Genomic DNA, 25,810 nt, shown 5'->3' with positions numbered 1-25,810 from the left:
TGAGGTTGATAGGGCCCTCTTGCAAGGAAAGGTTGAACTATAGGAACTGATTTAAGAATACCAACATTCAACACCATGAATATTTATCTTGGATCCTATCCCCTGCAGACATCCAGTGAATCACAAAAAAGTTAGACAAAGACTAGAATGGAATATTATTGAACCACCATACAGTACAACACAATAGCCAAATAATCACGGTATACAAGCCTGATGGTATTGTTTGTATGGTTTGGATACCTGTGCATTTATTAAGATATTAGTTCCTACCATAACAAAAATCTAACTTCATCCATTAAGTAAAATAAAGTTCCAGCAATATAAGATAAGGATTTTCAGGCACTGGAATATTTTCAAAGAAATATAATAATTTAACTGTAAATCAGATTTTATTGCCATCAATATGTCAGCTCAGTACAGATCTTCAGAGCATAAAAGACTCAAGAAAGACAGCAATAAAAGTTCATATAGCAGAGATTATTTTTTCTTTTGTAGCTGAAGACTCCCTCACATAGTCAGATATTTTAATCCTTCATGCCTCTGCCTGTCGGATTGCTGAAATTACTGACACACCTAAAGATGAAAATAAAACAATTGACATTTCTATTCTATATGAGCTTAACATGAGAGTTCATTGCATAATGTGCAGTTTCTACGATATAAAGACATGATATTGTAGAAATAACAGTAGTTTCAAGTTATTATAAACAATTTATTTTCTTAAACAGTATGGTTCTCAGTCATGGAACTCTGTATTTGTTTACAGAGAAGGTGATTTCACCTTTTTCATTTACTTTTAAATTAACAAAATAAATAATACTACCATAGTAATGAGACATTTACAAGATGACAGTGAATAAATACCATTATGGTGCCAAGTCTCAGAATACATTTTACAAGTCTGACTACTCACAAAATGATGCACAAGTCTAAATATGAAACATGTGTACAATAGTTCACTCTCATAATAATATATACTTCACCAGTAGAGTATAAATTTCTTCAAATTAATTACATATTTAAAATTATACGAATATATTCACAGCTTCATTTTTACTATATACATAAGTAATATTGAGCAAATTTGTCAACATTACCAATACAATCTTTACTTACATTATTGTGAATTACATGTAATACTTAATGTATGCACTTGATGGTAAGAACTGGCATACAAGTAGGAAATGTTTCACACTTTTAGCTTGGCCAGACTTCTAAAATGTAAAAAAAATGTGTAGCAATATTTTCAAAAACTTGTAGACATTCATCAACAACATACAGCATTAATAAATTACACAAAGCCATCACTGCAAACATGTGCATGCACATCTGTGTGCCTCTCTCTCTCTCTCTCTCTCTCTCTCTCTCTCTCTCTCTCACACACACACACACACACACACACACACACACACACACACACACACACACACACACACACACACACACACAAACAAACAAACAAACAAACAAACAAACACACACACACACACACACACACACACACACACACACACACACACTAAAGACCATGAGAAGTATATCTAAATATGGGGAATGGGATATGATGCACACATTTTCTGAAATAAATATTTAGCTAATATGTACAATTTGCTGGCAGGACAATATACTCATTAAAATTGAAAAGGCAAATACAGCAGCATACTGATGCATAAGCCTACAGAAATGGACAGCAAAATTTTAAAATCAATTTCAGTTTCTGGGTAATCAAGCTCATAACAATAATAAATATTCACATGATGATAAAATAATTGGTTGAAGGCACAAAGTGCATTTTAATCAAGTTAAAAGTATGAGCTAATCACACAGAATTGAGTCACTTAACAAACATGTTAAGTGTGTACATGTAAATAAATGCACAAAATTGTGACTTACAAATAAATGTTCTATGAATTTAACTGAAAAGACTTTCAAATTTATTTCAGTGGGCTTAAGTGATGCAAATACATGATTTTTCAAATGTTTATCTTAATAAAATATTATTATATAGCTGTTTTCACACAGTACTTTAACAGAAGTACTTGTCTTGTAGAAAAGCATTTTTTCCAAAAAATTCTTGGATTAGATCTATGTGATCAATAACTTTAATGAGATCATTCTCTGTTTTGCTCTAGGAACACCGCTTCCAGGCTGTATACTTCCTTGAATAAATATACCATACACAGCAGTTAAAAATTTAATGTTGGTGTACATGGTACATACTAAATAAAGGCTTTTAATTCATAAAGAGGAGCCATCTATTTAAAAAAGATCCATCTCTGTTTGGATGGAGAAACAAAAGCAACTCATTAAATACTTGTTTCCATGAGAAACAAACTTTGGGTTTAACTTAAAAATAAATAAAATAAATATACATTACATATGACTAATATATACCATTAAATAAACTCTTTGATGGCAGGACATTTAACAATTAATCATTCTGTCTACTTGCACAGGAAACAAGTGTTTATGCAACCCCTTTAAGACAAATGAGCAAATATTGCAGTTATGTTTCTAAACACACGCTTTGAACTGGAAATGCTGTCATTAACCCTAGTATTAAAAGATAGCTTTGAATATTTTCTTCTTTTTTTCTAACATTTTTCTGAATTAGTTGTCGGTGGGCTTTTGTCCTCATATCAGTTTTTCAGTTTATATTCACCTCAGATGTGGAGTACTTCTAGATGAATTCAGCACTTCACTTGTATAATGCTTTACAGTCCTGATTCTCAGGACACATGACAAAATGACCTCTTATAACTGTTCCCTCACTGATGCACATATATGCACGTGATTCTTTTATGCTCTTTGACAGTGGTATCTCATAACTTTTACTTATCTAAGGGCAGTGAAATATCTGCTCTAAGGAGTGTAAGTACATTTAACAGCATCTATTTGGAATATCATTTCACCAAACTTAATTAAATTGGAAGAAGTGTAACAGTTGTTTCACTTTTCCACAGAACTGCCTTACTTCACACAATAAATATCCCTCTGTCTACATGTCAATACTTTTAAGAGAGTAACTGCAGCTACATAGCAGGATATTACTCAGCTACATATATCTATATGGCTTTAAAACTAAAGATCAGAGAAATAACTATTGTGCATATCGGCATTACACCCCTATATGTAGTATCAGTTTTATCTGGCACCAATAACTGCTTCAAAAGTCATTACTGTACTTAGAACATTCATCACATCAATTACAATAAAATGAGAGCAAAACATGTGCAATGACATGTTTCCCAGAAACATACATTGGACAAGCTTGATATAAATATATTAAATACTCTGAATATTTACAGTATTATCTGAGGAGAGAAGTTTTCACTTCTTCCTTTTCTTAAGATCAATAGCTGAAGAGGAAAAGAGTGGAGACACATGTGTGATAACATATAGTTTGTGCAACAGAAATATTTTACAAATAGATACAAATTTACAACAGAACCTCTGCAGGAACATTTATTCCTAATCCTACAGCCTGCTTTCTTAGTGCATCAAGAAAAATTACTTCATAGCATCTAAACACCATCCTACTGATACTTAAGCAAAATCTGAGGAGCTTTGGTGGTGAAACACGAATGCAGAGAGATAATAGTCCCCAGTTTCACTAGACTGAAACTGAGTCAGTCATTGCACTGACACCACATGCTAATATCATCCATTCTTGTAATGACCCTTATAAACAGATGTCTGCATTTTGTGATCTTATGTCCACAATCACAGTTTTACAAATGATATCTCTCACTACAAGATATGAATTATACACTCAAAGAATGTTCTACCACATAACATCTAATCATGGGAAGCAAACATCCAGAACTTTTAAAAATGTAACTAAGAACATCACCACAGAAAAATGGAGGTACATCTAATGTGTTGGTTCAGTTAACACTGGCTGCATCACATGAGTCATTTTTCTGTATTCAACACTAACAATTCCACATTAAGTGCATTCAATAACATGTGGCTGTGAAGATTCTATCACACTTGGCCTAGGTGGCTCCTGTGATCCCAAGTTGGCAGTCGCAATGCAGTGCTGGGATTGTTGGCTGGTGAAAGAGTCTTTTGAGTCCATCTCTGGCATCTCTCTTTCAAGACTTCCTGCAACATGAAATATTGGAGGATATAATCTAACAGCCACAACTTTCTGAAATGGTCAGGAAATACTGAAAATATAGACACAGAAACAACTGGGCATAGGCAATACCCAGTAACATAAAAATGATTAAAAATCACTGTTGGTATAGGGCATCATTTTGGGAAAACTGAAGTATGTGACTAGTTGTAGGAAATATTACTGTACTTGTATCGACTCAGAATTGAAATCTTCAAAAGAAGTATCTCTGAAAAGTTTATAAAAAATCGCTGAATACTGGGTTAACTTGAAAATTAGAAATAGTATGTCTTGTCATATATGTATTTACACCATGCATCCAGTTTTTGAATCTAATGAAATATCATAAAACTGAACACATGAACAACATATTACACAGTCATCTGCTTTTGTTATCCTGTGTAACAACACTTCTACCAAATTAATGTATGTTAATCTGTTAAACTGCAAGACATAGAAAAAAAGAAGACAAAAAAGTATTGATGCTGCTGTGATATGCCCTAAACTTCTAAGAAATTTTGTGTACAATAGAAAATAATAAATACTGGGTGTACATAGGGTCCGGGAACACTTTCCATTATCTATTGCATAAGAACCAAACATTGTATGAATATCATACATACGTCATTTTGAAGAGAAACCCCAAAAGTTTTTTTTTTTTTTTTTTATCAATGTATACTGCCACAGCGTAGTTTGTTAATTTTCTGTCAGCACTAGTCGCAAACATGGCCATGCTACAGAAGGGGACAGCTGTTTTATGAAATGGCCTCCCCGATCACCAGATCTCACTCCGTGTGACTTTTTTTCTGTGGGCACACATTAAAGATCTGGTGTATGTACCGCCTCTACGACGTGATGTAGCAGATCTCTGGGTGAGAATATGGGAAGTGACTGCACAGCCGATGATGCCATGATGGGGCGGGTATGGCAAGAATTCGATTACCATATTGATGTCTGCCGGATCATTCATGGTTCACATATTGAATGTTTGTAAAAAAAACTTTCAGTTTCTCTTTAGAATGCAATATGTATGACATCTGTATAATGTTTAGTTTTTGTGCAATAAATAATTGAAAGTGTTCCCAGATTTTATGTATACCCTGTATTGAGAGGGAAGAAAGGTAAAAGATTATAGGGAATGCCTAAATTATTTTGTGACTAGAAAACTTCATTTTCTCTGTTTATTGACTTTTCCATGATGGAAATGTTAGTAAAACCAGTCAGCATTTATTTACAATGAATGAAGTTTATGAATGTTCATGAAATGCATCAGCTTACCCATATTGACATCCATACTATTGTATTCAAAATATCCTGGGGGGGATCCGGCAGCCGCTGCAGCTGCTAATGCCAGCTCTTCCTCAATGTTGTTTGGCCTGCAGCTTGTGGTTTTCCAATGTGTCCTGGAAAGGCAATGGTATGTTAAACATCTTTAGTTGTTTGCACAATATTATGAGACCTTATTGCATATTAAATGTTTGTGCCAGAGGTAAACTGATGAATAAATAACTGTGAAATCAATCTCCTTCTCCATAGCAGAAATTAATACATATTATTTGTTTCATTCGTAAATGTGAATCACTTTTCTATCTGTCTTTTAATACCAATGTTTCCACATCTTCTCATTCAGCACCTACAGTGAGTTTTGTAAAGATTCAAGATTAGCCTTGATCAGCCTTTTACCTGTGACTACCAAGCATAACACTGCTACAAATTCAATATTTTCAATGTTAATAACTTCATTAACAGTTGGGTTGTATTACTATTTCCTGCCTTGGCATGTTGTTGTTGCCTTCAGTCTGATTTGATGTAGCTCTCCATCCTGTTGTATCCTGTGCAAGGTTCATCATCTCAGCACAGTTACTGCAACCTAAGCCCTCTTGAACCTACTTAGTGTACTCAAGCCTTGGCCTCCCTCTACAATTTTTGCTCATTCCCTCCCCCCCTCCCCCTCTCTCTCTGTTCCATTATCAGGTTAATTATTCCTCGATGCTTCAGGATGTGTATTATCAACATATCCCTTCTTTTAGTAAAGTTGTGCCAAAAAGCTCTTTTCTACCTAGTTTAACCCAATATCTCATCATTAGTTACCCATTCTACCCACCAAATCATCTTTGTTTTTCCAACTAAACTTTACTTCCATATAAGGCAATACTCCATACAAATTTGTGTATAAAATAAATTTAAACGTTCAGTGTTAATAAATTTATATTTTTCAGAAACTTTTTCTTTATATTGTGAGTGTCAATTTCATACCCTCTCTACTTTGGCCATTGTCAGATGTTTTTTCTGCACAAATAGCAAAATTCATGCATTATTTCTAGTTTTCCATTTCCTAACCTAATTCCCTAATGTAATAAAATCTAGATTCATTCTTCCAGCAAGTATCTGAGGAAGTACAAGCTGTATCTTGCTATTAAAGATAAAATGGACATGCTTAGTACCTGATTATTTCTTATGATTCTAGAGCACTACAGTTTTTTTACTATCTCATAGAGTTTTCAACTACAATGGTGGTATTTTATTTCCCTCTAGTTAACTTTTTCACCTCAGCTGGAAATTTCCCAATGTTCCATAGTCATTGCCAGCTTTTAAGTAGGATCTGAAGATATTTTGATGAAACCACAAGAATTAGGCCATAATAGCACATTAAACAAAGCTATGAACTGTCTTTAAGAATTTAATAAACAGTGATACATAAAAAATGCAATTTGCAAAAATATTTCAAATATCTTTTTCCTGTAATTTAAATTAATTGTGTGGTACTACAAATACAGTCTAGTGCCTATGACTCCACTGTCCCTGAATTTCAAATGTCACTTGTTTTGTTGACTATGTGGTGTCTAACACAGAGTGGCAATTTGGATGAACTAACTAGTTTCATTACAAAAGTAATAGAGTTAATTATTTTTACATATAAACATAATATTCCTAGTACAAGAAGGTAAAATAAAATTTACCTTAAACCAGAAGCACTGATGTACTTCTTGGAACAACCCTGGCATGTATAGGGCCGTTCGTTAGTGTGCAGTCTCTTGTGTAATTTTAGATGCACAAATTGTGTAAACTTAGCAGGGCACAAGTCACAGGCATAAGGTTTTTGACCAGAGTGTAGTCTCAAGTGAGTTTTTAGGTTTGATGTGGAACTGAACCTCTTCTGGCAAATTTCACATTGATGAGGCTTCTCTCCTGGAAAAATTGTTTTTAAGATATTAGTGTAAGCCATAAGACTTGGTTTAGTAGATTGTTATCACAAGTATTCTAGAAATTAATACTTTTAGAACAGTATTTGTTAAATAAACAACTGACAAATATATCTATTAAAGCTAAAATATTTTAAAAAATAATTTTAGTAATTCATATGCGTTACAAATATTGAGTGCTACAAGTGGGATGAATAATGAATGCCTTCAACTAACCAAGAATAATTTACATTGTCATCTAATAAAAATGGCTCTGAGCACTATGGGACTTAACATCTGTGGTCATCAGTCCCCTAGAACTTAGAACTACTTAAACCTAACCAACCTAAGGACATCACACACATCCATGCCCGAGGCAGAATTCGAACCAGCGACCGTAGCAGTTGCGCGGTTCCGGACTGAGCGCCTAGAACCGCTAGACCACCGCGGCCGGCTGTCATCTAACTTTGGATCTTTTAACATTGTTGAGCGGGGTGGTAGTATAAAATATATGTGTTCAGAAATAACATTTTATCATCGTTAATTGTTATAAGAAATAGTATAAAGAAATTCTTACTATTGTTTTTCAAGTTGGCATGATTAGAAAGTGGCAGCAAAGAAATAATTCATGCTAATTTAGTCCTAAAGTTTTGTTTTAAAATTATTCCTCACCTGTGTGGACTAGATGATGTTTCTGCAGGTGTGCAAGTTGTGTGAAGCTTTTTGTGCAAACATTGCATTTGAATGGTCTCTCCCCGGAATGTGTCCTCAGGTGCACCTTGAGGTTTGACAGCTGACCGAAGGTCTTGCAGCACACATTGCACTCATAGTGCATCTTTCCATCTTTTTTCTTCAGTGGGTAAGGGAGAGACCGATATCCACGCCCATTTCCTGTAGCAGTGTTGTTGTTTGGGCTGTGGGGGCTGTTACTCCGTGTTACTCCCGCACTGCCATCTGGTGACAATGAAGAAGGAGGAGATGGTTGAAGGGGAGTTAGCATCTGATGACTGCTCGTATTGGGGTGGTGCATAACAACAGTAGGTGGATGTAGTAGATGAGGTGGCGAGTAAGAAGGAGTTGGTAAGTGAGGTGGTGGATGATGAGGATGGTGCCCATTTTGTTGTGGTGGAGGGGCTGGAGTGGCATACAAACCGTAAGGATATGGAGGCTGATGGGTATTGAACATAGTTGCTGGACCAGCTGTAGAAGGTAAATATGAGACATCAAGATGGTGAGGAGGTACAGCAATGGGTTGAGGGTGGCTGTATAACATATGCGGTGGAGGTGGAGGAGGCGGGGTCGGTGTACGTGGTGATCGATGTCTCGGTACGGGGTGGTGGATCATGTGTGGCTGGTGAACCGGTGATAAGGGTAGAGGTGGTGGTGGGGGCTGCTGTGGGATGATGTGACCTGCACCAGAACTAGAGTCTGGACTGCACGGAAGTGGTCCGTAGCGGTGTGACTTCTTGTAAGAATATGCCATCTCCGTCGGTGAAGATGGTGGTGGTGGTGTGGCATGTGGTGGTGTGGCATGTGGTGGGTTGCTTCCACCATCATTATTATTACTTCTCTCACTGACTTCTGCTTGCTGACCTGCATTTGGCCTGTTACGCAGCAGTATGTTTTCGAGAATGCTCGTGCCTCCGAGAGGACTTACACGATGGCGATTTGGTGGTGTAGGCTCACGTACGACATCTGGCTCATAAAATGGTTTTTTCAGTGATGACTCATTGACAATGACAGATGTGGTACTGGTGGGTGGTGCATCTAGTACTTCAGATTTGGGCACTGCTACTGGTGCTGGTGGTGCATGAACTGTAGCGACAGGCGATAACCTCTCCTTCTCATGGTCTGCGACAACAGTTGTTTCTGGTACTGCTTCATTCTTGGCACTTTTGTAATGGTAGGCTTTTGTTATCTTGATTTTTACTTTCCGGTATTCATTTTTCTGAACATCTGGTGGTTCAACAACAACACTTGTCTCTTTTTGGGATGATTTCTTACTGAAAATTAGAAAAAAATATAGTTAAATATTGCCACTAATTTATAAAGCATAAATGTTCCTTACACTTTTACTATAATGTAACATTATTTAATAACATTCTAATAATGAAGCTATTTTTAGAATGTAATTTACTACAAAAAACTACTTCTTGTAAAGAATTATACATGCTACCATTAACTGTGATCAATAAACAACTCATATAAATTAATAGGTACAAGCATATAAAATGCCTTTCTTGTTGCCTGTAATGTATCTTTGTTATTCTTATAATATGTAGTCTCTTTTTTCCTCTGCATTTTTCAAGTGTTATATGACCATTAGAAATTACTCAACATGTTTACATTTGTGCAATTGAAAATACCACAAGATAGCTGAAATGTTCTTCAAATATTTTTTAAAAGTCGTGTGGGGCATAACATGTTTATGTCATGTCAGTAGACCATATTGTGGGGAGCTTGTGGTATATAAATATGTTTGAACTGTCAAATATATTATTCCAAAATTTTGTGCTACAGTAACATGAATAATAAGTAAATTTTCAAGTTTTCACTAGATGCTGCACACACATGAAAATGCCTTCATGAAACAAATTTCAAATATACCCACATTTATATTTTGAAACAGAACTCAGTGAAGCCGGAATATTACTACTTTGAAGTAGTGTAAATGTAAATATGAATTGATATTTGCAATTTGATGTTATACTGAAAATGATAACCTTGGAAATCAGCATTATATTTAAATTCAAAACAGGAGATGTCTTTGTTCTTCCCACCACATGCTCACCAGCCTTTTTGTAAATGTGAGACTACTGCTTTAAACTGTATCATTGCACATTTTATTCTGTGCTGGTATGAAAGTTCAGTAAACTGAGAGCTTTATGAATATGTTATTTCCAGGAACTTTATAATTTTAATCATACTTTTAATCCCTCACCTGAAATCGAGGACATAATTATCACTGTCTGAATCACTGCTGTCCTCAGGTGGTGTGAAGGCATCATCATGGTATTCGTTGCTGTGGTAGCCCTCATCAGAACGCACAGAACCGTCTGCTGTAGGAGTGAACTGTGTGGTTCTTGGTTCATATGGTGCTCCAGCATCCTTACTGGGAGGCCGAGTTGGGCTGGCTGCAGCTGTTGTTGATACCTCAGGCAGTGAGGCTGGAGGTGCCACACCATTAACCTGCTGTCCTGTTTCATAAAATTGTGCATCACTTAATTGGTAAGTCATTGTGTCCTTGCAGAGAATGCTTCCAGTTTCAGTACAGAAAATGCATATGTTTTTATATTGAGATATTTGTTCCCATTACTTTGTTATTTGTTCTGTGTTGTGTGTTGTGGAGTGTCAGGTATCAGTAATACAAAGGTTTTTTTGTCATGGTGTCACTGGGTGAGCACACACTGAGGTGACAAAAGTCGTGGGATACCTTCTAATGTCATGATATTGTGTCAGACCTCATTTTATCCAGCATAGTGAAGCAACATGACACGGTATGGACTCAACAAGTCGATGGAAGTCCCTTGCAGAAAATAATGAGACATGTTGCCTTTGTAGCCATATGAACTGACCTCTCAATTATTATAAATGTTCAATGGGCTTCATATTGGGTGATCTGGTGCCCAAATCATTCACTCAAACTGTACAGTTTGTTCTTCAAAGCAACTGCAAACAATTGTGGCCCACTGGCACATTGTCGTCCATAAACATTCTATCATTATTTGGGAATATGATGTCTGTGAATGGCTGCAAATAGTCTCCAAGTAGTTGAAAATAACCATTTCCAGTCAATGATTGGCTCAGTTGCACCAGAGAACGCTGTAGACTCCGTATAAACATAGTCCACACCATTGCAGAGCCACCACCAGCTTGCAAAGTGCTTTGTCGACAACTTGAGTCCATGATTTTGTGGGGTCTGCACCACACTCGATCCCTACCATCAGCTCTTACCAACTAAAATCCGGACCCATCTGACTAGGCCACAGTTTTCCAGTCATCAGGATTCCAGTTGATACGGTCACAAACTGCTGATCTCTGTCATTAAGTGACATCCATTGGCCAATGGGTTGTCCGTGCTGAGAGACAATACCTGAAATTTGGTGTTCTTGGCACACTCTTGAAACAGTGGATCTCAGAATATTGAATTCCCAACAATTTTCAAAATGCATCTAGTCCAACTACCATTCTGCATTCAGAGTCTACTTATTTCCATCATGTAGCCATTATCACATCGGAAACCTTTTTCACATGAATCACCTGAGTGCAAATGACAAAACTGTCAAAGTGTTGCCCTTTTATATCTTGTGTATGTGATACTGCCACCACCTGCATATGTGCATATTACTATCCCAAGTCTTTTGTCACCACAATATACAAAACAGTTGGTCATCAGTTCTCAGCATGCTGTTTGGAGTTTCATTAATACTCAGTCCTGAAGATGTATTCCTAGTTATTATGAAAAAATCATTAGCAGATGAATCCTTAACTCTCAGCCAACCCCCTCCTTCAAACATTCTTGGAACAAATGGTTATGTATGAAACTAATGTAGATAAAGATGACTAACAAAAAATGCACACAAATGAGTGTAAATTTTGACTTACGTATTCTCTGCAACATGAGCTCCCCAGTGAGTGGGTAATTAAGCCTTTCTGCAAACTCTCGACAGTACCACACTAACAGCTCTTGGTTGGGTAGGATTGGCTTGATTGTGTAAAAATAGATATTCATCTGTAAGAAGAAATTTTGCATAAATGATAAATTTATTATATGCAACTATTTTTATTGATGGAAGTTTTGAAACAGAGTTAAAAAAATTTCTAATGTTTCTTAATTTAATGAAAAAATTAAATTCTCTGTTGCTCTTTATAGAAATGCTTTTAAATACTTAAAAATAAACCTGTTAGATGTTTTCAGAATAATACAATGCTTTTCCAATGCATGGTGAATTATCTGTAAGACAAGGAGTTGTAATGGACCAATTATCCTCCACCTACTTCAATTCTTATTAATGAGCACACTACTGTAATTTGAAGACAAAAGCTGATTTCTCTCTTTAACTGTTGCTTCCATGTTCATATTCATTTTTCCTCCATTGATTAATTACTTTTATGTGTATCTTCCAAAAAGTCTGTCTTACTTTTTTTCCCACTGTTAAAAGTTTTGAAAAGTACAATTTTGATTTTACAGAGTTAACAAATTAATTTCTTTGGGTCTGATGTTGCACATTCATGTTCACCTTGTTTCTTTCTTTCTTTTCTTTTTTACTAAAATTATTTAAAGAAAAACTATAAAAAGAAAATGGCTATTCCTATCTTTTGTATAAAAGGAGATAATGCTCACCTTGTACTGGCAGGCAATCAGATTTTGAGACTCTGATGAATATGCTGGGTTTACAAATCGCATCCAGTTGGACTTGCTGACATCATAACCATCCATATAATAATATAATTCATTGTCCTTGTAGACCTAAAATGACAAAAGTGGTTGCATTTTAGATAGATGGGTAAACAATACTTATTACATGTGTTTTTAATCAGTCTATTCAGTAGGAACTAATCAGCTATGATGTGGTGTCATTTATATGTTTGTACTGAATGTGGCAGAATACAATGTATGAATGGAATGAAGACTTCATTCATATTGTTTCATTATTCTTTTTTAAATATGTAACAAAGGCAAAAAAGTGAAGCATGCATTTGTATATGAAAGGCAGGAAAACTAAAACTCTTAACATGTATATTCAATAATGTATAGAGCATTGATTTGAAAAATGAAGGATATAATAATTGCCATGTGCTTTTTGCTTTCCACAGTTTTTTGGTTTGTTTAAACATCTTATTTTATATGTGCTTGCTTTTAAACACGATGGTTTTAATTCTGGACACTTAATTGAAACATTCATTCAGTTAACATCACGAGATGCATGTAAGCTGAAGTATACTAAATCAATGAGCTATTCTTCTATTTTTCTGTATGATGTGTATACTAAATATTTATCAGTTTTAGAAAATAGAATATGTTATATTTTTATTAAAAGCAGATGAATAAACTTCACTAAATGCAGTTGAAAACTTCACTGTTTTACATCCTTGTGCAACTGCAAAGCAAGCCTGTCATTTGTTCTGTTCTGACAGATCAAACAAGGAATGCATATTATAGTAAGAAAAAGTATGCTGAACACTGTTATAGCTACAGAAGCAAGCAATACATTATTGTTGTTGAAGTGCAAGATTTATTTAAAGTGAGCTGTGACAGAAGACAGTATTGGAAATTACGCTTCTGGGGCCATAACACGCTGATTGGTCACAGAGTAAAAGGAGTAAGGCAATAATAATTCATGAAGAAGGTTGCACTTATGAAGAAATAGCAAAAAGCATGGGTGCAGGTGTTGCAAAGATGGGTGTGAGGAAAATCTGCAAGCAGTATGAAGAAACCGGGTTAACCAAAACTGCTCAAATATTCAGCAGAATACCAACACTGACTAATGAAGACTTTAAGATTGTTGACATTTTTCTGAAGACGTTCATGCCTTCTTGAAGACTTCAGAGGTTGAAGTTTCTGTTCGAACAGTCAGATCATAACTTTGTGAAGATGGTTTACAGTGACTCCCAGAAATAAATCTTGCCTGAACAAAATGCAGAAATGTATGCAATGGGCCTTAGCACAGAGGAAGTGGATGTAAGAGAATGGGGTTAGAATCATTAGAAGTGATGAGACTAAGATCAGTATCTTTGAAAATGGTGGATTTAAATTCATTCATTGTAGACCAAATGAAGACTTGTTGTCTGAGTGCATCACTGCCACTATGAAGCATACCATCTGTTTCAATGTGTGGGGCTGCATTGCAAGACATGGCAATGGGTGTCTGAAAGTGTTACAGGGCAACATCTGCACCAAAAACACCAAGAGGAGGTTGTAGTGCTCAAATTGCTGCCACATATCCACAATTTGTTTCAAGATAATAGACATCAGTGCAACTTTCAGCAAGGTGGTGCACCATGTCACAGCACTAGAATCAATAAGAAATGGCTTACTGACCACCAGATTAGTGTGCTGACCTGTCCTGGCAACACTCTCCACTGCATCCCAATTGAGAACTTGAGGTCAAGATTGAAAATTATGGCTTCATGAATCCCAGTAACCAGAGTGAGCTACAAGAGGCCGTAGGCAGTTCATGGTTCAGAGTGATCAAACCCCAAGACCTCTGATGATGTTGGTGAACACCTGAATGCAATATTCAATGAATCTCTACAAAGTGTCCAGAATTAATTCTGCTACTGTATATGTGCCTTAATTTCTATCTTTTAACTAGGTTACATATTATCCTTGTGATTTAATTGTGAGTAGTTTCAGATATGTGAAAATAATAATCATTGTACCTTAGGCCAGTGTCCCAGTTCTTCTTTAATTTGCACCTGATTGTGTGTTTTAGAAGGATGACATGAAAAGAAGTGGAAAAACAAGCAATAAGAAAACAAACCCATACACCAGTGTCACAAAGATTTTATTATTATTACTGTTAGATTGTCTGATATAATTTAAAGTGTAACAGCTTGTTCAAGATGCAAAGTTTTGTGTGAAGTGTATTATGTATTCACCATATCGTGATTTTTTAACACATAAAGAAACCCAAACAATGCATTAACTTCTCCAGCAATAGTAAATGAAAGTAATAGCCCAGCCACCTTGTAGTTGATGCCTTTGGGAGGTGGTTAATTTGTGCCATGGTTACAGGTAACAACAGTGGTTGTTGGTTCGTTGGTTACTATACATACACATGTCGTGTTGAGTACTTACCCTCCAGAAATATTTTCTGTTGGCAGTGCTGGGAACAGCATCCTTGGCATAAACTTCTCCAACAAGAGGACCAAATCTGGTTCCTGGTGGTATGTACCCAGTGCTCCAAACACCTTGTACCTAAAATAAAAGAAAAATGGTAAAGTTAATAAACTGCTTACCTGCATAATGTGCAGCAAAAATGGTCTTTGGCATAGAAATAAACAGAATCAGTCAGAATAAAAGCTTACAAGAATAAAGTTCAGTTATTCCATAAATAAACAATATCATAAATGCATAAACAGAAGAGAGATGAAATAAGCATGAGCCAATCTGTGGCAAACAACACATAATTGTATGAAACTAAGTCATGGGTAGCTACAGAAGTCCACATCGTAGGCTTACCTGAAAGAAGATATATAAGAGGCGATCAAAAAGTTTCCATTTGAGGGTATTGCTGCAGCATACATGCAATGTAGAGAGACTCTGGTGCAGGTATGTAAGCTCTGACATGCAGACAAGGGATTAATGTGGCATTTGTGTCTTTCTGATGTGCAAGCAGAAAATGTGTACTGTGGCAATGTTATTACCAAATGCACGGCCAATATGCTGTTATTTTTGGCTGCTGAAAGACGAACTCTGGTAGACATCCATCATACAACGAAGAATGTATGTGGGGCAGCATGTCTGTCAAAAACTACCGATGTGGAATGAAAACTGCGACAAGCGGTGCTGCTGCTTCAGGATAAAAGCACATCCCCATATCACAAATGTCATAATGCAGAAGTTATGCAAACTCAAATGGGAGAGACTCAAGAGCCTGTCCTGCCTCTCCTCGTACAACTATCACCCCTTCGGTCTCTTAGAAAAGAGGTGAGGATTCCTGTTGGGTTAGGATGTGCAGTGGGCAGTTATGGACATCTTCACACAACAGGAGACTGTTTTTTACCAAGCAGGTATCTTCAACCTGGTGCCATTGGTGGGATGATTGTCTCAATGCTCACAGTGATTTTGCCTGCTAGGCATACTGATTCTGGACAGTACAGCTTTTGAATGGGAACTTTTTTGTAGGCCCTTATATATTCCCTTTAGCACAAGGAATTAACTTACTGACCAAGTATCGGAACACGATAAAAATTGTAATTTATGTGGACGATGAAAGAATGGTTTGGTCTCTGGGGTGAACCTGGTATTCACTGCGTCTCAAAAGTTATTATGGTAGAAACGTTAAGCTTATTCCACTGTTAAAGAAAGGATGTCATTAGAAGATGATCACCATCTCAGGTGGACAATGATGTGGGCAGGACTGATTCGTAACCATTTTGCCTCACAAAGTCACAAGCCATGTATGATTTAAAGCTCTCCTTACACTCTTGGGAAGACCATTAAAATATTTGCACTGCGCCCCTCTGAGCTTGGTGCCTCCAGCTTGGGTCGTCAGTCGGCACTGATCAGCGAGAAAAGCAGCTTTAGCTTCACTTAAAAAATTACTGCTGCACTATTCTACCGAAGTGATCACGGAATTTTGTTAACGGATTACGGAAAACGAAAGCCACACTTTTATTTTAAGAAACTTCGCGCTTGCAGTATTGATACGCTTGAAGGTATATCTAGATCGTAGGAGAAATGAGAAACGAAGAAAAAAAAAGTTTTGACAGACCAAGAATTAAAATTTATAACTACTACCACGTAAATAGCACAATGGGTATATATAGGTACGTTGTGATGTTCCAACCAACCTTTGGGTTGATGAGAGCTTCACTTTTTACTTCAGCCTGTATAACTATTACTGTACAGGCAACTAAATAGAGCTATGGTTAGTTTTGTAGACTATATATCGTTGACAATATTGCTGTGTTGCTCCCAGCTTGGTGCAAACCTTTCGATGTGACACATCTTCGATAACTTTTCTATCTACTTGATGTGCAGTGAACGCTGCTTCATGGTTTTATCAGGACTTGCCGAAAACTAATAGTGCTATTCTTCATTGACAATAATGTGGGATACCGTATTTATAAATTATTATAAACATAACGAACAGTACAGTCGAGGTCAATAATACAGAACTGCTCAAAATGAATTTCAGAAATGTTTGCAGGATTTACGCCGGATCGAAAATTATTATGAAGCAGTAACTCTCTTAAGTATGCATTTCGTTTTTCCCTCCCATTTTCATTTCTCAGGCCGACGCTTAATATTATAGCGCTGCCGTCGTGCGCCGCTGCAGAGTTAGCGTTGAGGTTCCAGAAGTCGCCGACAGATGGATCTGCGTCTGCACCAGTCGGGTGCCTTCCCGGGTTGGCGCCAACTAGACAGTTCCCCCGGCGTCGCATTCGGGCGAGCACACCAGGGAGCGGGTCTGGCGAAATATATGCAGGAGCAAATCAGTCTGGGCTGTCGCGAGTAGCTGTCAGTTTTCACTGCGGGGTCTCAGTCAGCACAGGTTACAGGGTGGTAGCCGCATTTCCGGCGGAGGCTTTCCTTGGTAGCTAAGACTGACTTAGCTTATGAGTGTCCTCCCACCTGCGTCCGTAGCTGGTATTGAACTAGTTTGCGAAAACACTCGCCCTGGTTAAAGTAGTGTAATTTATGTCTAATATGAAATAAATTTTCGGAAATTGCAGCATGTGAACTCGCGAATCAATTACCAACCGACAAAAATCTAATTGTTGTGCTTATCGTTATCTGGCTCTACCATGTTTGTATTTTGTAGTTTACTGGGATTGAAATTTTAGCCCCAGTTTCTAATCGAAGCGGAGAATGGCGGAAGAAATTACAGTTTCTATTTTTGGACCGCCATTCCCGTAGTAACATTTTACATCTCGGTTCTGCCTTTGCGTCAAGTCTAACGTGAGCTTCTACGATATGCCGGTAGTACTCTCGCCTGACAGCGGGACAGATGCGTCTATCCGAGGAGATTATTGTTCGGACTCTTTATGAGTTGTGGACCAAAGAAGGGACAAAGGAAGATTTGGGCAGGGTGCAACGTAGGAGAGTATTGATATTATTGTTGTTGACACTATGCTGTCTAAATTTAAAGCAAGTGAAGAGGTAAGAATAACCAGTCAAGTTACCTACAGAGGCGAGAGAATTATATTCTTTTTTTTGTTTTGTTTGATATTGTATCGACGTCGGGGGAAGTGTTCAAAACGGAACAGCACCAACATAATACCAAAGAAGAAACGTTGGTTGACACCTGCTACAATTCTTCACGTTGACGTGGAAGTGGACATATAGCGTCTATCTGCTATGGTGAAGGAACTTGTAATCTCATTTGCTGTAGTAGGCTCTTACGTCTGTTAACTTCCATTTTTTTCTGTGACCATTTCATAAACGATGTTGGTTTATTCATGGAATTAAGGCAACTTTTGTATTTGTCGGTACGTATAAAGTGCTTTCATTTACTAACGTACGTTTCCTTAAATTTGACGTGTTTCACCAGCTTCATAATTACCTGTGATGTTCTGTTTTGCAGACTCGTCTCTGCGAGATCATCATTTTTATAATGTTGTTCCAGGGAAGCAAACTTCACGTGCCAGATATGACTTGGGCCTGCTTAAAAACGGTCAGCTTCTTGCCGAAGGTTCACATTTCACACAAACATCTCCCCGTTTTAGGTTCCATGTTTTTTGGCTACGTCTTGACTTCTCCTACGCTCATTCCACGACAACAGACGCTGTGTGTTTTCTTTACTCCTAGCGTAGGTCAGACTAATACCACTAATTAGCGGGTAACGAAAGCTCAGATTTGTCTAAAATTTTAATCTGGCGGTGCGCCACAGAATCGAAGCAGGAGTTTGCCGATTGGAATTGTTTGCACCAATTATTATTATACCGGTGTTCGACAAGATAAAAAAATCTGAGTAGTTTCCAAACGTCATTGGCAATTAAAAGAACCCATTTGTTTGCGAATTACTTATATTTCACGCAAATTTCTCCCCGTTTTATGTTAAATAGGTTTAGCCTGGCCCTTGATCTCTTCTGCTGAGACGATAAATGCCGTGTGTTTACTTTACTCCTAGCATAATCAGATGAGTAACAACGCCGATTAATGGCGACCGAAAGCTTACTATTAAAAAGGATATACTCTCCAATTCGCCCAGACGTGCTTGAAGTTTTAATCGGATTGTGCGCTAGAGAATCGTAGTAGGATTTTGCAGAATTATTGTGATAATTACAACTGTACCGACGTTTCCCTGAATGGGAAATCTAAAAAATTTCCAGCACGAATTTGATTACCTGTGCTCTGGAGTGCCGGTTTTCGGACAAAATTTTTCGGTCGGGAACAAAAACAAGAAATTAGGTTTTGTACGTCCTCTCACCACATTTACGTTCCTCTACTTCCCCATTTAATACGCTCTAGACGCTATGGGAAACCCCGCTCTCGTAACTTTGGCGGTTATTCCGTACGCAGTCTGTGCGAGTGCTTTATCGCATGCTTCGTGAACTCTTAATTGTAGGTTCCATGATCCACTTTACAGTTGTGCATATACAGAGGCGATACGGACACGAGATGTAGAGCGACGCTCTTTGGTAGGACTCATTTTGCAAAGAGCAGATATTAAGCAAGGTATTCAGTCTGCCTCAGAACGAAATTATGGAGCTAACAACTGAAACCTAGTCCTCTGGATGGAATATTTCTCGTCACAACATTTTATCGAAAATATGCCTCAAGATGAAATACTGCTGTGAGGAAAATTCTTTTCCTTATGGCCTGTTGTTATGTATGTATGAAGCACAGGAGAAAGGAAGTGTATACGTCATTTTTTACAGTTGTAAATCAGACTCAGCATATGTAGAGTAAGCCTGTTTATAAACCGAGCAAGAAATTTCACAGTGACAGTAACGTCTCAAATTCAGCACTTCTTCCAGGTTTATTTCGTTCTGTAGCTAGCGAACTTCCATTTCTCTCCTCTTATTCTTAGAAACTATTGTAATAAAAGATACATCCGCCTATTTCTTAGAGTATTTATGAAGCCTACTGAAAACTTAACATGCTTATTCTTGTAGAACAGGAAGTTGGTTCGTTATCTTATCGCTCTTTGCTGAGATTTGTTTGTAATTGACTTCCGGTAGTGATCTACTTTACAAAAAGAAACGCTTGATATAAGCCGAGGGATTTCTTTTGCAGTCATCTGGCAACGTTCGTAACTCTGCTACTTTATTTATCTAGTCGAATTCGTTTGTCTTTGCGCTATACTCTGCTTCCCTTTTTTGCCTATTAACAAATTCTGGTATATTTTTAATTTTATGGTCTCTCATAACAAGAAAAGTAGCAAATATAATCTGTTCCTGTCCTGTATGTGATCCGCTACACCATCTCAGTCAGATTATCTTCACTTTCATTGCCCTGATTTTGAAGATTATAATGACCGTTTCCTTCATTTTTCTTTTTTCCTACTGTTATGTTAATAATCTTAAACATCTGTCTCAAACGAGTCTGTCGAAACAATATTGTGTATAAAGCCATCTTGCAAGGGGTGGCCGTGAGGACGATGTGAAACTTTTTGTTTCGTGGACTACAGTGAGAAACAAATGTCTTTGCTAATATTTTGTTGGGCAGTCGGTTGTGTAAAATTTGATTTGCAGCTAAGCTCCAAACCTGTTGAACGTAAACTGCGTTTGCGTGCGTTTACTGTCATGTGTGGATAACAAAACTAGTTAATCCAGTGGCTTTTAAACTCGCGAGGTGCTGCCCAAAATGACTCTGAACATAGTTCTGCCAGGTATCGCTAGAAACGATTACCGGTGTTTTAGCACGACTACAGGGTAAAAAGATCAGGTGCTGCGATACTGGTGTAATTGAGTCCTTTTAACATGCATATGGATTGCATGCATATGCTTCCGTGATATGGCGTTAGTGGAATTAACCAGGAGCACGCCATTCTTGTGTGCAGTATTTCTGATAAAGCACTGAATGTATCTTCCTCGCATTTAATTGTCATATGGGCAGCGCCTCAGAAAACTGTGTTGCGAAGTACAGGTACCTATTGTATTGGTATGTTACTCATTGCAGTGTTTCGTCTTTTCCAGGTAACGAGAACTTCAGTTCCAACAACAAGGAGGGACGCAACAATATGATAGACATGTTCAACCGATTTCAAAAGTTCTGAGATCCAAAAAAACTATACAGTCGTTTGATGAATCTGCAGATTTGGCAAAATCGACTGTTCTACAACGAGAAGTTCTAATACCATGCGTGGAATGAAGTTTCCCAGATGCTGACTATTAGATGACACAGAAAACGTTTAAATGACATATCCGTTGCTCGTTTCACTGGATAATTTTGAGACGATTAGCACCGTATCAGTTTTGTATTTGAGACGAGCTCTGTGAGAAGAAGTGGAATCAACAGAGAGAGAAAAAGGAAGAGGAGAGAGGGAAAGATTTTCCACTGTCAGATAAAGGATATTATTCTGCTGTGAGGACTACATCGTGGTATTCCATAGTGCGAGCTAGTAAAACCTTCTCGACTGTATCAAACGACTTCGGCATTGTGTTCGGACGGCTACAGACACGTGGATATAAACGCAAAAGTAGTTTTAGAACGGGGAAAAATAATTCGTGGTCATATTTTACGCAGTAGGATGTGTTTGTCGACCTTCAACGAACTTCTTTAATTATTATCTCTAGTGGTTTATTTTCGTGCTCGCCAAATCACAGACCAACACCACTGTTAATAGAGACTTCTCATGATTACTTTAGAGATGGTGTTATCGCTTAGTAGCAAATTAGGAACACGCGGATATCGGACGTTTGTACTGAATTAAAACTGACTGCTGAAATGGACATCGAAAATAGTCCGCAGCGAATATTTAAGTGCTAGGCTACCCAGAAGCACTCCTCGTTTTAACACAATGTATTCGTCTTCCTTTGCTTGTCATCCGCTGCCTTAAATACTGTTTGTGAAAAGCGAAAACCTGGGTTGGAATACATACTTGGTATCCATATCAAAGGCTTATCTCTCCTCTCTTCACCCTTCCTCACCAGACCGCCCTCCCCCCGTCTCTTATTTTCACTCAATGTCAAGTAAACACGAACAGTAACTCAGTTGGATGTGAGGAAATTGTCCTGTGAAAAAACCAACCCGCTATTTGTAGGTCGTGGCTTAAGGGTGATTCGTACGGTCAGATCGATGCTATAATTGTGCTCTTCCTGTAAACGGTATGAATTCCCAACTACGAGTATTAAGCCAACTTCCGTTCAATTAGATTTTTGCGCTATCGCAGCACGCAGCTCTGGACCCGATGCGTAAAGGTAAGAGAGATCTTCTCTTTCACTCTAACCATTTGTTGAAGACCAAATATCAACACGTCGCGGAATTTGTGCCATTAAAAATAATACATATGTACTGATCACTAACAATGCTGTAACGATGCGTGTGGTATGTCACCAGAGGACATTATTACTGTATGTGGAAATTAACATTTATTCAACAAGTAGAAAGATGTCTAGTGTGAATAGTTTCTTTGACTTGCCCTGTGTAACACGTCCCAAAGCGTTCTGCGCCCTTTAGTAATATCTAAGCTGCAAGCAGAAACACGTATTTTTATTGGAAACTTGCCCGCGTTTGCAATAATTTTTGCTATCGGTTGCGTCAGAACTCTATGGGCTCAGTTCAGAATAAACTGATACCTGTCTCAGGGCGAACTTTTCAGAAATGATGCTGAACAAGGTGTATCGGACACGCACACACGACACACGTTAATATTTTAAGCGAACTGTAAATTTAGCGCTCCTACACAACGGTCGAAACTAGTCTTACTGCAACCGGAAAAATAAATGAAAAACAGAAATAAATGTACTAGTGGGATTTTAAGCCAAATTTTTCGAACTTTTTCATTTGATTTAATCATTCGGCACTTGTTCACGATTAGCAATTTTGAAGATCGTATTTCCTCTCTCTCTCTCTCTCTCTCTCTCTCTCTCTCTCTCTCTTTTTTTTTTTTTGTATTTGCTTGCTTACAGCCATCGATATAATGTGTGTAGTGTGCTTTTACACCGTGTTTTGTTTCTTTTCAGTATTCATCGATTCTTCATCTCCGTGTGTTTCCTGTACACAGAGTATTGAATAATCTGTGCCACAGTTGTAGTCTTTGTTATGCTCTACTATTGTTTCCACCCACTGTTACCTCCGTTGCCAGATTAAGCCCTTCTAGCTCCATTTTTGCGTAACATTCTTTCCGAAGCTAGTCTGTATGGAATCTATTCGTTTCGTACGTTATTGCACCACATATTTTAAAAATTTTACGTAACACGACACTGTTAGTGGCATTTGTATATTTTTTTCTGGTTCTGCCATCAGCATTTTCTTGATTACCATTGCGCTGCCCTAAAACGCACGGTGTGAGAAACTTCTCGTTCTTTGAGTGAGTTAGGCGTTTCTCTACTGGACAGATAATGGGCTGAATTTGTACATGTTCACACAGACGATTTCCGTGCTAGAAGAACAAACAACGGAAACGAGGAGATAATTTCCTTTATTTGCTGGGCGAAAGATCGATGTTTAATTAATGTGATTGTGGCAGCTATTACACTTGTAACCAAGTACCTACTGTGGTAACGATGTCAAACGGTAACTGCTATTGTAATAGTAGTAATGGATGCGGATCGTCGGCGAAAGAAGAGATATTTAGTGCGCAATGTGACCAGTGAATACTGAACGTTTCGTGTGTACATTACCGTTGAACATTCTAAACATATCACCTAGCTGATTATATGGACGAGTAAAACAGATTCATTACATGTTTGTTATTTTATTACTGTAACAGTTAGCTTTGCGAGGCGAATTTAAACACTCTACGTACAATGGGAAAAGCTCTTCCCCAGCTTATTGCACATATTTCATCAATAATGACGCCAAAGTAAGCAAGAACTCTGAGAGAAACATCAGAAGTTTTGTTGAGAAAACAAACAGCGCAAAGAAGAGTCACTTTATATTTCTACGAAAGTAGTAAATCATCTTCAGGAACGGAAATGATTGCATCATCTCTTACTGATGTCGTAAATCCTTATTCTGTACTAAATTAACTGTAAGATAAAATATGTTTCAAACATTTTCATCTTCCCTAAAATAATTTATAACTAAACGCACTTCGAGTGAGTTTATGCCTGGGCCAACTTTAAAAGATGAAACCTACTGCAAACGATCGTATTTCGCAGTGAAATAGGAAGTATTAACTTCCATGACATAAGCTGAACATGTATTTGATCACAAATGTTCTTATCGAGGATAAACACGTTTGAAGCACATTTGATATAACTAATTTGACGTAGCATTTATGACGTCACTGTTGTTTACGCTTAAGGATGTGAGAAGGCGGTTTCGCTATCTAAGAACGATCGTTGACCATCGAAACTGATAGTGAAATAGATTAATATTTTCAACATATTTTGCTTTAATTATTTAACAACTGTGGGAAAAGCTTATCAAAGACATTAATTCCTTATTTGGCGATAGAAATAATCTCATCTTGTTTCGGTCAACAATCTCGCAACATCGACCTCTTATTTCCATCAACATACATCAGAGCCTTAGAAGAGGGAGGCTGAACTGAGGAATCAGTCTGTCATTCATCTACTGAAATGTGGAAACTTCTTCCATCTGCAAATCGATGTACTGGCAACCAGCGAAATGGTGAACATCAGCTCTATGATTTTGGCATAGTCGCAGCTCTTTCCTCTTATAACGAAATTCACCGCGTGTAAATTAATGTGATGTAAGTGGGGTCTTCCGTGAGATTATCTGATCAGCTATAATATCGACTGGAAACCATTGATGTCGGCCGTAGTATCTTCTTTACTAGACGTTTGTCGATGAAGTATCAACCAAAAACGACATTCAGTTTCAACTAGTCGCAAATGTTCAATCGTAACATTGATTTAAATATTTTTTTTTAGTCGTTACATTTTGTTACCGAACCGCAGGTTATAGAATGTGATGTATCGTAACTCGAAGCCTTCCCGATGGTCACAGTGAATGAAATGCCAGACAAATGCAGCAGTGATATAGTGAAGAGGTACACTCTTGCAAGGCTTACATTCAAAACGCGTCTGGCTTACTTCCCTGTCTTAGAAGCGAGCAGTCAGCGCATTACTCTGTCGGGGTAGGTCGGCAATAAATTTCAGATACACAGACAAAACCAGCGCCTTGTCTCCTCGGTATACGCAGAAAGAGCTCAGCGCGTTGCTTGTAACGCAACAGTAAATCACCCTGAGGAACCACTGCACGGAAAACCTGCAGTAATTCCGCTATCTGTGCATTGTACAAGTTTGTATTTCATCACCTTCGTTAGTAATTCGAGGGCATTACGAGGGTTGATAATAGCTTACTCTTAACCAGTTTGCCTCATTTTCAGGCAGGTTGCTACCAGTGTAAAACCATATGTATCTATCCGACTTGAGAGGCTCCGGAAGCTATCGGTAGCAGCAGCATTGTAATGAGAAAATATCCGTTCTCTGCTTATGAATGGGAATCATTCCGCACTAGCGTGACTCGAAACGGCTGCCGGTCAAATTAGCATTTATATTTTCTTTCTTCTGCGCTATTGCGCCAATATCCACCCTCTTGACTAAATGAGCTTGGGATCAAAGTTTCCGTAGAACGCCTTTGCCGTAACTTCAGCCGTCGCTGTTGTAAGGAACCGCTGCTCGAAGCGAAATTATATCTATTGCCTTCCATCTCATGTCATGAAAGAAGTAAAAAAGAGATTGTAGTTTGTTCTTGATC

The 25,810-nt window shown here is 37.7% G+C and overlaps 1 protein-coding gene across 1 annotated transcript in view; it reads right to left on the bottom strand.

Moving 5' to 3' along the window:
- Positions 1-1,473: 1,473 nt before the first annotated feature.
- The window catches only part of LOC126419655 (PR domain zinc finger protein 1-like), an 88,663-nt gene continuing 64,326 nt past the window's right edge, over positions 1,474-25,810 (bottom strand). Inside the window, exons 4-12 of the mRNA XM_050086844.1 lie at positions 15,104-15,223; positions 14,686-14,721; positions 12,647-12,772; positions 11,908-12,034; positions 10,244-10,499; positions 7,975-9,305; positions 7,081-7,309; positions 5,399-5,523; positions 1,474-4,107 (exon numbers count right to left, since the gene is read on the bottom strand). Coding sequence (XP_049942801.1) covers positions 3,950-4,107; positions 5,399-5,523; positions 7,081-7,309; positions 7,975-9,305; positions 10,244-10,499; positions 11,908-12,034; positions 12,647-12,772; positions 14,686-14,721; positions 15,104-15,223 — 2,508 coding nt within the window. The 3' untranslated portion in view covers positions 1,474-3,949. The remainder of the gene's footprint in view (positions 4,108-5,398; positions 5,524-7,080; positions 7,310-7,974; positions 9,306-10,243; positions 10,500-11,907; positions 12,035-12,646; positions 12,773-14,685; positions 14,722-15,103; positions 15,224-25,810) is intronic.

The sequence above is a fragment of the Schistocerca serialis genome, chromosome 9 (genome assembly GCF_023864345.2).
Source record: "Schistocerca serialis cubense isolate TAMUIC-IGC-003099 chromosome 9, iqSchSeri2.2, whole genome shotgun sequence".
In the NCBI taxonomy this organism is placed as follows: Eukaryota; Metazoa; Arthropoda; class Insecta; order Orthoptera; family Acrididae; genus Schistocerca; species Schistocerca serialis.
Note: the sequence above shows the minus strand (reverse complement) of the source record. Positions and strands in the feature narration are given on the sequence as shown.